This window comes from Propithecus coquereli, unplaced genomic scaffold, assembly GCF_000956105.1.
Source record: "Propithecus coquereli isolate 6110/MARCELLA unplaced genomic scaffold, Pcoq_1.0 Scaffold313, whole genome shotgun sequence".
NCBI classification, from domain to species: domain Eukaryota; kingdom Metazoa; phylum Chordata; class Mammalia; order Primates; family Indriidae; genus Propithecus; species Propithecus coquereli.
This window is the reverse complement of record NW_012148764.1, coordinates 1,528,423-1,543,151: the sequence shown is the minus strand read 5'-3', so window position 1 is coordinate 1,543,151 and position 14,729 is coordinate 1,528,423. Positions and strand designations below refer to the sequence as shown.

General features: G+C 38.3%; 1 protein-coding gene and 1 pseudogene across 1 annotated transcript in view; both read left to right on the top strand.

Moving 5' to 3' along the window:
- Positions 1 to 6,275, top strand: part of NT5DC1 (5'-nucleotidase domain containing 1) — a 119,215-nt gene extending 112,940 nt beyond the window's left edge. Inside the window, exons 11-12 of the mRNA XM_012650147.1 lie at positions 1,459 to 1,627; positions 5,936 to 6,275. Coding sequence (XP_012505601.1) covers positions 1,459 to 1,627; positions 5,936 to 6,030 — 264 coding nt within the window. The 3' untranslated portion in view covers positions 6,031 to 6,275. The remainder of the gene's footprint in view (positions 1 to 1,458; positions 1,628 to 5,935) is intronic.
- A 2,828-nt stretch (positions 6,276 to 9,103) lies between these two features.
- On the top strand, positions 9,104 to 9,423 carry LOC105815022 (annotated as a pseudogene).
- Positions 9,424 to 14,729: the final 5,306 nt, after the last annotated feature.

Genomic DNA, 14,729 nt, shown 5'->3' with positions numbered 1-14,729 from the left:
GACCCCTACCTAAGTGACTGGATTTTTTGCAGGGAGCGTGGCCATTCTCCCCATGGGGAAGGATTTCTTAAGTTAGAACTCAAAGGACACCAGTAAGTAGAAAAACTGATTACTGGCTGCATCAATATTAAATATTTTTGTTCAAGATACCTGAGATACTGTTAATCAAGAGGCAAAAGATGGTGCACATGCCTGTAGTCCCAGCTACTTGGGAGGCTGAGGGAGAAGGATTGCTTGAGCCCAGGAGTTTGAGGTTGCTGTGAGCTAGGCTAACACCATGACACTCTAGCCTGGGCAACAGAGTGAGACTCTGTATCAAAAAAAAAAAAAGAGGCAAAGACAGGGGAAAGAGTCTCGCAACATCCATTTATTAATAGATTGAACCTTGTGAAATTGCTATTTCTGTATGTTTGAAGCCGGTGAACATCTGTACTTTAATATGGCTCAGCCTACTGAAACTGACAATGGATTGATATCTAACATGTAAGAAATCTAACATTCAGTAGGAAATTGGACAAAAGGTATCAGACAGTTGACTGAAGAGGAAAGCTTATGAGAGGAGATGCCCATCCTCACTAGTAATTCATAAAGTGCAAATTAAAATAACGGAGATTTACCTACCATCTTAAAGCCTTAAACCGAGTCTGGATTTTTAAGTTGATTTACTAATAAAATAGTCTGAGATACATTTCTGAGTTAGAAAAACATAAACTGGGACCAATATCATTCACTAAAGCTTCACGCCATTGCATTTGACAACTCTGAACTAGAATGAAAATAATTTTTAATTGTTGTTTTAGTGAACACCTATTTGGCTTTTCAGTGAGAAACAAATACTATTTTATTTGGAATCATACCTGGAGTGTAACTACTACACTTTGGAAATTCCCTAAATGAAGAGTATATCTGTGAAAAGGGTTAGTCCTAGAACAAGTGGACGTATTTATCTCTCAATACTCCCAGTGGGTGGCTAAAAACTGAGAGAAATTTTTAAAAAATAATAATTTGAAAACTTATATCAATTTGTTTGCTTCATGTTCCATATACATTGAAAGTAATAAATAATAATTTCTTCTTCATTCTCTTCTAAAAAAAATAAATACCAAATAAGAAAATTAGACCAAGTTGTTTTTTAACTATCCTTATACATAATAACAATAAAATTAGAAAGTTATTTTAATTGTAGGAAAAATTATTTTCCTAGATTGCTCTGCTTAGGGTAGTTTTCAGATAACAACCAATTGACCATTTAAAAAGCCAGTTCCAGTTTCAAGTAAAGGATACCTCATAATAAGAAGGAAATATTATTTCTTTTCCAAAAATGTAATGTGTACCCAAAGCCTATCTGTAAATTCCTACAGAGTTTTTCTATTTTGATTTACCTAATGGACGAAAAAACTTATGAAATTGAACATTAGTTAATCACAGTTTTCACATTATTCTGTTCTCTTGTTTCAGGGACCAAAGGTAAAGCCTCTAAGTACCTCATCTAAAAAATGGGGCTCTTTTTTTATGGATTCAGTTTCGGGACTGGAAAATACAGAAGATTCCTTGGTTTATACATGGTCTTGTAAGAGAATCAGTACTTACAGCACTATTGCAATTCCAAGTATTGAAGCTATTGCAGGTAAGGGGAAAATACTATAAAGCTTTATCTATTGCTAAACAGTAATGACCTTAAGTACTAGGATTATAGTCTTTAAAAGAAAGAAATCTTCCCACAACATGATTTATTTTGGGAGGAAACATCTTCTAGATGTGGCAACCTAGGTAGTTAGGAGCAGTCCTTCTGCTGGAGCCAACTACAAAAGCTGGATAATTTTTTTTTTTAAGTCTGCTTGGAGGCAAAGGACAAAGATAGGGAAGAATTGTCAGGACACCATGCTGAGGAGGCCCAGGAAGGTGAACCTGGCTTTTGTGGCTGCTTTTTCCTCTGGGTATTTGCTGATTCCAGAGAGAGCGCCAAAGAGGGCCTGTCGGGAACTTCATGAGCCTGCAGGAATAGGAACTGGAGAGGGCATAAGGAGGGGTGGGCCTGGCGAACTCCCTCCGTCCGTGATGAGACCCTGAAAGCCGTTACCTTAGAAGAAGGATGAATTGGAAAGTAGTCCTCATTTTCACAGGGACCGAAGCTTAGCTTCAAATGAGCTGAATCTCTAAAGTTGGAATGAGGAGATTCCAGATGGCTATACCTGGTAGAAACAAATGTAGATTCTATTTTGAGGAAGATAACATCATTCTAGGACTCAAATTACTTCTAAAAACAATTCATATAAAGTTCAGCACATAATGAAAAAATAGCACATAAAGGCACATAAAGATATGAGACCACTCTAACAGAAATAACCATGTTTACTATGGTTAAATACAGAAAAGAAAGGAATGAGAAACGTGCTAGAGACACAAAAACTATAAAGAAAGAAGGTACAGCACAAAATGATAAGTATATGAATAAATTAAAATGAATACTTACTGTTTGAAACAATAAAAGATTAAGTCCTATGGGATTTACATAAATAGAGAATTAAAATACGTGACAATGGCATATAAATGCCAAAGTGGGGCAGCTGCAGTTAAAGTGTTCTAACATCCTTGAATTATGGATAAGAGTATGTTAGGTATTAATAAGTCAGAAATGCATGTTGTAATCTCTAAGATAACTATCAAAAGAATTGTAATGATATATATACACCAAGTTAATATGTAAAATAGTTTAAGAATCCAAAAGAGAACAAGAAAGGGGAGAAAAAAAGTATTAAGGATCAGCAGGACAAATGGAAAGCATTTAGTAAGATGGTAGATTTAAACCTGAAATAATTACGTTAAATATGGATGACTAAAAACTCCAACTAGAAGCCTGAATAAAATAACATTACCCAACTATACGCAGTTGATAAGAGACATAGCTGAAACATAAGGACTCAGAAAGTTTAAATCTCAAAAAATGGAACGAATCAGTACCACATTTTGCTATTTGGTAACCCAAAAAAGAGTTAGCTGTGTTACTATGAAACGAAGTAGACATTAAGGAAAAAATCCATTAACATGAGAGAGAATTGCATCCTAATGATAAATTCTCAGTTTTCAGAAATATAACCAAAGGTCTGAGGTATTCACCAGGGACACCCTCCTCTCAGGTCAGAACTTACTCTCTCCCTGATCTCACAATGCCAAGAAACTGCTAAAAAAAAAAAAAATCCACTCTGCTTTATAGAGGTGTATGCCTTGTGCTTGGATTCTTAGTTTCCAAGTTCCCTTCAGAATTTGGCAAACGGCTTGAGGAGAAAACCCGCAGAGTGCAATTCTCTGCCCTTTCCCGTACAGTGGACTCCTGGCCCCTCAACGTTCGTCTCTGCAGCCCTACAAGGCAGCCGGAAGCTCCCCTGGATTTGCTGCTGCTGGGAGTGAGTGGCCCCTGCCACCAGCCAGAACTCCAGTGCCTAAAGGAGAAAGCTGTGGCAACAGCTCCTCTTCTGCAGGTTACTCCTTCCCAGGAATCGTGGGTCCTAAGTCTCGGTTACCTCTTCGGCTGTCCAGTGATTTCACTCTGATGTTTCTATTTTATCCAGCTTTTCTAGTTGTTTCACCCCCAAGTTAGAAGTGGAAGTCTAGTTAAGGTTTTTGAACTTCAGATTCTTCTTCCTTATAGTGGGGATGATAATACCAGGCTGCATTTTCTCCCTCACAGTGTAGATGTAACAAAGTGAAGCAAGATATTTATCTGAATTTGGGTAGGATGATTGATGATGATGAGTATGATCCTAAGATGTGTATGACCTTCTGAATTATTCCTCCTCCCTGCCTGTATACAAATCCAATACGTATGTTAGTATAGCCTACTCTTTGAAATGATACCTTGTTCTCACCGGTTTCAAAAGAATGATTTATTTTTTCATTTTGTTTCATGCTTGTACACATTAAAATTAAAGAAAGATGACCTAAATATAATTCATCCTTTTACAAACAATTTTCCTTTTAAAGAAATGGACTGTATAACTTTAAGCAAGGGGCCAGCCCAGAATTAAACTATCATTTTCAATCTTTATAGTTCATTTTTATTTTCTTATAAAAGGATTCTGCTTTTTAGTGAGTGTGTGATAATCACAGCCCCTGAATTATTCTAAAATACATGGATAAAACTTGTGAAATAGTAAGAAAGTCAAAAGTTAATCTCCTCTATTCCAGAATTTAAATATTTCTCCAAAGAATTGGAAAATAACCACTTCTCCTTTAACAACGATAACCTCAGCACACATTTCATTTTTATATCCCAAAAGCTTTCTTCACAGCACTCTTGAAGAGAACTTGGCAGGGCTTCCGTCTTCTGTCCAACTTTTCTCCTACAGAAGTATTAAGTAGGACTTGTCAGTATCAAACACACCTAAACAAATGCCCTTTTTTTGTGTCAGAGGGGAAAGGATGAGAAGGAGTTGTGTCACATTCAGTTGTTGGTTTTGTTTTGTTTTGTTTTGTTTTGTTTTTTTGAGACAGAGTCTCCCTTTGTTGCCCTGGCTAGAGTGAGTGCCGTGGCGTCAGCCTAGCTTACAGCAACCTCAAACTCCTGGGCTCAAGCAATCCTTCTGCCTCAGCCTCCCGAGTAGCTGGGACTACAGGCATGCGCCACCATGCCCGGCTAATTTTTTCTGTATATATATATTTTTAGTTGTCCAGATCATTTCTTTCTATTTTTTTAGTAGAGATGGGGTCTCGCTCTTGCTCAGGCTGGTCTCGAACTCCTGACCTTGAGCGATCCACCCATCTCAGCCTCCCAGAGTGCTAGAATTACAGGCGTGAGCCACCGCGCCCGGCCTCAGTTGTTGGTTTTGATGTTCAAGATACTTCCTCAAAAAGCAAAGTGTCAGTCTCTAAGTTAGCACTCATTGCTGGGATCACATTTTCATGAAGTTGTGTCTCGCACAGAACTTGCTATTATTTCAGTAACAGCTTCAGTACGGTTGGATACTACTGTGTAATTTACCTCCAAGTAAGAAGAATGGGTGGAAGAAAAATAGTGTTATGGTCATGGCCTTAGACATGTTGAAGATAGAATTTTTGTATAAATGTTATCCTGCTAATCTCTTTTTTTAAAAAAAAAGTCCCAAGAATTATTCTGTTTCTCTCCATACTATTTTACATTGAACTTACTGTGTAAGAATATTTATTTATTTTGGTTCACTTCATTTAATTGTTACCTAAATGTGGATAATGTGGCTGATATTATAATGTATTTAGTACACAGTAGAACATTTTGGTAAGAAAGAATTTGGTTCTTTGTCTCCCTTTCTTTTTTCTTCCAGATAGCACCCGCAATGACTTTTCTATGACAGAGACAGATTCTTTTCCTCTTGCTGAATCCCCAGTCTCAAGAAGCCACAGTCTGGGGATTCTCATTTTAACAGAATAGTCATCTGATCTCAGTTTTACTCTCCCCTACTCAGATTTCTTAACAGTGATAGACCTTTTCTGTTACCTAGGAGAAAGAATAAAATCAATTTGTTTTTAATGAAATAGGAAGTAAAAAACAACCTGATACTTCCCTTTTGCCTCTCAAAATGTTTTTTTATTTACGTAGTGTTTCTATATTTGTGGATATCCTATTAGATGTGGTTATCTCATCCACATTTAAATACCTAGAAGCCATTGTTATAGCTGTTATAAAAGCTTGTATTTATTAGCCACATATGTTACAATGGTAGTTTGGTTTATTAGCATTTCGATAAGGTCATTATTTTTAACTTTATAATATCAATAATAGGTATACATAATAATAGATACATAGAGACTTATCCAGGTGGCAAAAGAAATATTGAAATTATGCATCTCAAAAAAAATGTTTCATTATCAGTGAATATCAAATTTTGATTTGTTTATAGTTATGAAAGGCATTTGGAGACCACTGGAATAATGAGATTGTTCTTTGGGTTTTTTCCCCCAGAATTACCTCTGGACTACAAATTTACAAGATTCTCTTCAAGCAATTCAAAAACTGCTGGCTACTATCCAAACCCTCCATTGGTCTTAATCAAATGATGAGACACTGATAACCAAATAAAAATTCTTTACAATTGAAGTGAAGAACCACATATGCAGCAAATGTACTGTAAAAAGAAATGTTAATTTTCAAAAAATACTGTAATGCTTTAGTAAAATCCTTTATAGAAATAAGTTTTTAATGAAACTTGACCAAGAAATTGATATTTGTCCATAAGTCTCCTTTCTATATAAATCATTTCGATGTTTAACAATTCTCATTAAAATTTCAGTATCCTAGAACTAAAAAGAACCTTATTTATATTTTCTATACCACTAGTTTTGAGATTAGAATTCAGCTGGGGAGAGATACACAAGCATACACACACATTTACACATATGCCTAGTCCAATGGTTTTCAAAGTGTGGTCCACGGTTCAATAGCAGAGTATTACCTAAGAACTTCTAATGCAAATTTGTGGGCCCCATCCCAAACCTCCTGAATCAGAAATTCAGGGAGTGAGGCCCAGCAATCTGTGTTTTAACTGGTGATTCTGATTCATCACTGGCTAGACCATATCCTCCAGAGATTAGTTTAATTGGTCTGAGTAGATATAGCTGAGCATTGATATTTTTTATATGCCTTAGGAAAGTACAGCGGAATTGAGAACAACTGATTTATACCAGTTCCTTCAATTGATAGCCAAGAATGCTGAGTCCAGTGAAATTAAATGATTTTTCCAAGCTATTAGGTTCTATGCTATTCCTGTGTTTTTTCAAAACAAGGAAATAAAGAGACACAATTTCTTCTGAGAGCGCAAAGCCAGTATGGAAAAGAGTGAGTACTGGAAGTCACCTGTCTCAGCCTCCATTGTTACCCATTAAGTTTCCCCCTCCCAATAATGTTAAATGTTTATTTGTTTTCATTAATTTTAAGCCATGCATTCTGAATGGGGACAAAAATTGGTTCTTGAGGTAGAAAGAAAACCTCTTAGATAACACAGTGGGTATTATAGCCTTCCAAAAGCATAACCCTACCCAACAGAATCTTATTCCTTAGTATTAATCTCTCTCGTTAGGAAGAAATTTAATTTATAGCTATTAAAGCTATTAATTTAGTTTAATTAACATTAAATTTAATTTTTCTCTTTGGGAAGGAAAACGATAATGAAAAAAGAGTTTGAGAAAAAACTGCTTTAAGAGGTCTTATAAGTATACTATAATCCAGGATTGTTGTGTTCTCTGTGCTATGTATAAGTCATAGTAGCAGCTATTTGTTGCAAGCTCTTTGGAGCCAAATAATGTTTACAATATTAGCTCCTGGCTAATCTTTATGCTCTAAGTTCACTCTATCCATCAGGGACAGTATTAGAAAACACACTGGTCACTATCATTATTTTACCTGGATTATAGAAGAGAATTTAGTATATCAATATATGCAATGAAAAGAAAAATATTTTGTTAAAATTTGTAAATGTCAAATGAATCCCAAATATACTGTGTGGGTGAGTATCTCAGGGTAGGTAAAAAATTATTGAAATTTTTTCTTCAAAGTCAGTAGCTTTGTTTGATATCTATCAATAAATATATGGTGATGTACTTGAAATTGGAATATCATTGGAATATTATGAGCAACACAGTCAAGCTTACAGCTAAATGAAAGATGCTATCTCATGTATGCTTTAAATAGACTTTTGATTTCTTTTAAAAATAAAGCTATTTTTCCTTATGCATGTTTATTCTGTAAATGCCAAAGGATACATCTTTAAATGCTTATAAACTGCTGTTAATACAAAAAGGGAGAACCCCAGGTAAGAAAGTAATTGCACCAAGAAGTGGGAAAAAAATTCACTTAAGTCGAAAGTTCTAGTCCTACTTTTGCCAGTTATCTACCTAAAGACCTGAACAAGTTACCACCTAATTTGACCTCAGTTTTTTCCATCTTGTAATAAGAGAAGGTTGGAGTTTAAGTTTCCTTCTACCTTTCTAGCATAGTCAGTGCTTCTAATAAATGTTGTTTTTCCACTAGACTGTAATTAGGTCTTTTAAATTTTTATTCATTGTTTTTAAGAAGTGCCGGTGTTTCTAATTGGATATGAAGTTTAAAAATAATTATCTAAAAGTGGTACCATAAAAATTAAAAAGAATATTAGAAAAGCTATATATTCTCTAATGAAAGCATATGAAGTAAGAAAGCACGAAAGTTGTGTAAATGGGCAGAAAACTTGTTTAATATTAGCACACAGGCAAACATCATCTAAAAGATATCTAAAAATGCAAGGAAGCTGAGATTTTCTTTGCTGGCCACTGTTGATCTCAGCAGCAGAAAGATCTGAATGACTCAGTGGTCAAATATTTTGTCAGAATTTGTTACTTATAATATTGAGGTAGGAGAAACTTCAGTTGAACCATGAATTGCAATCTAAAATCAACTTCTGAGTTCAATGAACTCTAAATTGAAATCAAGTATTATTTCCCCACCAACATTCATATCCAAAACTAACTTTATATATGTATGTGCACACATGAAAATCAAATATTATTTCATTTAACAAACCAGCATAAAATGGAATGTCAAACTATATATAATAACTTGGGGGCTGGGCATGGTGGCTCACACCTGTAATCTTAGCACTCTGTGAGGCCAAGGCAGGAGGATCACTCGAGGTCAGGAGTTTGAGACCAGCCTCAGGAGCGAGACCCCATCTCTACTAAAAATAGAGGGAAATTAGCCAGACGACTAAAAATACATAGAAAAGATTAACTGGGCATGGTGGTGCATGCCTGTAGTCCCAGCTGCTCAGGAGGCTGAGGCAGAAGGATTGCTTGAGCCCAGGAGTTTGAGGTTGCTGTGAGCTAGGCCGATGCCACAGCACTCTAGACCGAGCAACAGAGTGAAACTCCGCCACAATAAATGAATAACCTGGAAAACATGTTAGAATCACATGAGTAGCTTTTAAAAATGTACAGCGGTAACATTCATTCCCTTTCCTCTTCTCAGGCTCTTGAGCACAGATTGTCATAAGAGTTGGCTTCCAGATTCGTGCAAGACTGGAATACACTTGACTACTTTTATTAAAGTCATTAGGGGCACGGAGGGACAAGGCAGAGTCTGGGAGCATCCGCTGCCACCATGTGAGCGCAGGTGGAGACCATCTCCCCAGGAGACAGGTGCACCTTCCTGAAGCGTGGCCAGACCTGCATGGTGCGCTGCCCTGGGATGCTTGGAGATAGAAATTTGATTCCCCCTGGGACAGAAACAAGCCCTTTAAGTTTCTGCTAGGCAAGCAGGAGGTGATCCGAGGCTGGGAAGAAGAGGTTGCCCAGATGAGTGTGGGTTGGAGAGCCAAACTAACTGTATCTCCAGACTATGCCTATGGTGCCACTGGGCACCCGGGCATCATCCCAAACATGCCACTCGCCTTCGATGTGTAGCTTCTGAAAGTGAAATGACAAGAATGGCCTCCTCCCTTAGCTCTGTGTTCTTGGACCTGCCCTGGAAGGATCTAGTGCCTCCAAATGTGTGCACATGAATCCATATGGAGCTTTTCCTGATGTCCCCCTACACGCTGTATAAGCATCTACCCCAACTGAACGTGTTCTGGCACTCAGCTTTGCTTCTGACACCTCCATTTCCTCCCCTCGTATGTGTGTTTATGCCACACATAAACTATGCCATAAACCTCAAGTTATTTTGTTTTCATTTTGGGGTGAAGATTCAGTTACAATCTTTTCAATCTAGGTTTTCTAGTAAGTGTATGGTCAAGTATTAACAGCACAAGTGATAGGTTAACTTTAGAATGGGAATCGGTGTGTGTTAGGGGGGGTGCAAGAATCTTTATTTTTTTGGATGAAGTTTTTATCTATTATGTATTAAACATTCTTGCTTAAGAGCTGAATTATTCTCCAAGTTGAGAGCTGTCCTTGGGTTAAATTAAAAGGCCTACCCAAAACTGAAGTGAGGAGCAGGGAGAGCCTTTGCTTCCACCAGCTCCACCTCACCCTCCCATTAAACCCTCTGCCTTTTGAAAGCAGATCATTTTCACTGTGATGTTGGACACTACAGGTATCTGTCCCTGGGCTAACAAGGACTCTGAAGCCCTCTTCATGGCCTGGCTCATTTTTTTTTCCATCCTATGGTTTTTCTAATGGACTTTCAGGAATTTCGTAATCTCATAACTTATCAAGCTCCACCACTTCCTAAACTTAAAGAACATTAATTGAAAGTTTAAATTTAAGGTGCTGTTTATAGATTTAACACCCAATGAAAGCCCAGCCATCATGACAAATCCTTGAATGTTCTCTTAAGAAAATGATGCTGGTCATCACAGCTTCAGCGTCTCCTAGTTTTTGATGCTTGGTTCCCTCTGCTGATCGCAGTGTTTCCTGGCTTTTGTTCCCACAACCTCTTCTCAACCCTTTGTTATACTGTGCAGTTATTTGTGAGAGAAATTACTGCTGCCCTTCTCCCCTGTGGCACCACATTTGAGTTTCACGTTTTATTATTACAATAAAAGTGCTTTATACTGGAACCCATTCTACTAAGTGAAATATCCCAAGAATGGAAAAATAAGCACCACGTGTACTCACCATCAAATTGGTTTTAACTGATCAACACCTAAGTGCACATATAGGAATAACATTCATGGGGTGTCGGCCAGGTGGGAGGGGGGAGGAGGGGATGGGAATGTACACACATAATGAGTGCGATGCGCACCGTCTCGGGGATGGACACGCTTGAAGCTCTGACTAAGCTGGGGGAGGAGGGCACGGGGGAAGGGCAATATACGTAACCTAAACGTTTGTACCCCCATAATATGCTGAAAGAAAAAAGAAAAAAATATAGGAAAAAAAATAAAATACTGTGCTAACTCAAAAAGAAAACAAGTGCTTTATGCTGGCTTTTCTCAAAGAAAAAAAAACGTCATTAGGGCGTGCCAAGTAATTCACCCAGTATGGTCCAGCTGCTGCCCTTGAACATTCCTGGGCATGGTCCAGGCCACATAGGATGAATTCAAAAAAGTGTCTCGTGGTCTCTAGAACCATCCTCAGAAATAATGATAATAAGGCCTGACTCCTCAGCAGACTACTTCATATGTTATCTTGTTTAGTTCCTACAGCAACCATATTAAGTGTGTGTAACTGTTAAAATTATACAGGTAAGAAAGTTGAAATTCAGAGAGGTTACATACTGTGCTCAAATTGCACTGTTAGTAAGGCTCAGACTCTCTTACATGAGCCCATGTTTAACCCCCAAAATCATAATTTCAGTTGATTGACACATAAAGTCTTCCAATATTGAATCTAGACTGGGGCAAATTCTCAGTCTAAAAACCACACTTCGGCCGGGCGCGGTGGCTCACGCCTGTAATTCTAGCTCTCTGGGAGGCCCAGGCGGGCGGATTGTTTGAGCTCAGGAGTTCGAGACCAGCCTGAGCAAGAGCGAGACCCCGTCTCTACTAAAATTAGAAAGAAATTAATTGGACAACTAAAAATATATAGAAAAAATTAGCCGGGCATGGTGGCGCATGCCTGTAGTCCCAGCTACTTGGGAGGCTGAGGCAGGAGGATCGCTTGAGCCCAGGAGTTTGAGGTGAGCTAGGATGGCGCCATGGGACTCTAGCCCGGGCAACACAGTGAGACTCTGTCTCAAAATAAATAAATAAATAAATAAAAACCACACTTCAATTTAACAATTACATCATGCTAGGACATAAGAGGGATTAAAAGTGCAGACACAGGCTCTATCCTAAAGTAACTTATAATTTAGTAAAATATATTAAAACAAATGTCTATAAAACTTACCTAGAAGAGTAAAATAGAGATTCAAGAATCACAGAAGTCCTACAATGTGTAATGACTCTGTTCTTGGAAGCCACACATGCTAACATCATCAATAAGCAGGCCTTCTCTTCCTTCATATTCTGCTTCAAATGTTCACCTTAAATACTTAGCAAATCTCCCTTGCTGGTGCTGAAGTAACCGAAATGGAGGACTAATGAAAAGTCTTCTTCAAGTTAACTTAGTGAGATGGGATATCTGGGCCCATATAGAGAAGTTAGGTCATTACTTAGAATGACACCTACAAAAGCACACAGACCGCTTGACAGTTTCTTGCACCACATACCTCTTCACAGACTCTTTCCGGGGGTAAAAAAAACAACTTTATTTTACTTTCTTAGTACTTTGGCCTAGGTACTTTTCTTGATAAGGGTCAAAGTTTCAAAAAATTTAACAAAGTTTAATAAAGAAGGTGCTTTGAGCCCAGGAGTTCAAGACTGCAGTGAGCTGTGATCACAGTGAGATAACCCTGTCTCAGATAAATAAATAAGAAGGAATAAATTACTATCTGTCTGTTAAAAGCAATCACCAAGCTTAAAAAAAAAAAACCACTCTGAATTTAATTGCAATGTCAACAGTTCTTTACAGTTCTTAGCAGCTAAATTCCATGAGTATAATATAATATTTGAAGTCCCATTGGTGTGTTTACTGCAGGGAACAATTTCATTTATATGCAGCAAACATCAGACTACATATGTATATGTTTGTGAGTATGCAATACAGCTTTCATTTACCCCTTTTTCCAAGCAAAAAATCTTGGAAGGTTTGGTGGCTATTACCTTTTTTTTTAACTTTCAGAATGATGGTTACTGTGGTTACTGCAATCATTTGCTAACTATAATGATTTCCCAACCTTTAATTAATCTAGACAACACAGAACTTTTAATTTATTTTTATTTTTCGGTGAAAACAAGAAATACAGTAGTGACATATTTTTCCTTTAAGCACATAGGAGAAGACAAAAGTACTAATGATCTTCATTTTGTTTGACAGAGCAACCCCACTAGTACTTACAACTGGTTAGGAACATAAATGTCAAGTACATTTCTACTAGGGCAAGAAATACCAACTAAGACAACAGAGTTATATATTTTCTTTTTGAGATTAGTTTCACATGACATAGCAACGAAATCTTCAGACTATTTGAAGATGACATTATTCAAATTATACTTCTAAGAACAGAGCTATATATGAACAGAAACCAGAACAAGCTAATATATTAGTGAATATTCACTTAAGTCTTCATACAGCACAAGATACAAATTTGATATTTTTGCACATGTTCTCAATTGCAAGCAAAAAGCAGGCCTGTAAACATCAATTTTGCCAGTAGACTGAAATGGAGAAAGGAATAGGATTTTACTTAAACATTGAAATACAGAGCATATACTATTAATCTTCCACATATGTAAAGGTCACTCCCAGAATAATAGAGAGAAAACATCCAGACTTACATTTTTGTTTACAAAAATCTACTTGTGAATTCAAGGAGTCAGGAAAAACTGGAGGAAAACCCTCCTCCAAGCATACTAAACCCCAACCCCTTTGATTCTCCCACCTCTACCCTGGGAAGTGCCTCAGAGGCCTCCCCTCACACTCCTGATCCTGCAGGGTTTCAGTCTTTGCTGTGGCCCTTTCCAAGCCCAATCCACAGCAGGCTCATTTCTGCTTCCAGAAATTTACTCAGTTTCCCAGCCTAGACCACCCTTCTCCATGGCTTGTGTCCAGACCTCCTAAACCCTCAGGGAGCTTAGGGCAAGGCCTCCAAAACAGAAGGGGAAACGGTACGAGTGGATGGTCATCACCATCACACACACTCACAACTAAGATGGTCCTGACAGTGCCCTTGTCCTACCTCCTGGAACTTGTGCTGGAAATCCAAACGGATGCCACCCATGCCTTTAACCTCTAGGAGGAGGCTTGGAATCTCCCACAATGCAGACTGCAGCCTGCTTGCTCATTTGTTAGGACAGACGCAGGGAAAGAAATGCAGAAGCTGAGGACTGAGGGCTAAGAAAGCCAAACAGTAGGATGGAGGCCCATGGGACACCAGGGCACTAATAAAATAGTACAGAGGACAGGGGTGACCTGCAAAATGCTACCCAGGGGTCATTTCTAAGCAGTCCAAGGCCCCAAAAAGAATTCTATGTTTAGAAAAGCAGAGTAAAGCTAAGTTTTGATTGCTTTAGCTCACATCCTGCCTGCTCAGGGCCCGTCCTGAACCCATCACTATGAGGCCCCTTCTCTCTCCTCCCATATTCTCAAACTAAAGCTCAACAAACACACAGGTTTTGGTAGAATGACTAAGAAAAAAGGGGGAGGATGTCAAAATTAGCTTAAAAGAACAATTCCTATAGCTAAACAATTAAACTGTAGGTCTCCCTTTGAAACTTTCAGACCTTACTAAAGGAAGTGGGGCAGAGGAATGAGGACAATAAGAGATCTGGAGTCTATTTTAGGATACATTTCTCTCTCTAGACACAATGAAGGAGAGAGCAAATTAAACAAAAAGGCTGCTTTGCCAGTTTTGTTTTCTATTTCTGAGCTGTAAGTGCTTTGGAGGGAGGGAGGAAGGGAGTGAGAAAGAGGCATAATAAGCCCCACATTATTGAAATACTACTTCCTCAACGCCCCTACCCTGGCAAGTAGATGCAAGAGGGCAAAAGAGGTTGCCCAGGAGTGGTTTGTTGGTTAGGGGTCAGAAAGGCTAACTGCTGGGAGAGACTGTGTGTTGTAGCCTTGCTTTGGGCATTGTCACCTAATGCCCAACCTGGTGGGGAACAGGGGTTTCCTGTGTGCTGCCTGGGAGCTTACGTCCACAGATAGTTCCTGAGGAGGCAGACAATGGTGGCCTGAGCAAAGCTCAACCAGAAGGTGAAAGCAAGTAGGAGTGGGCTATACCACAGGCCTTTATACTC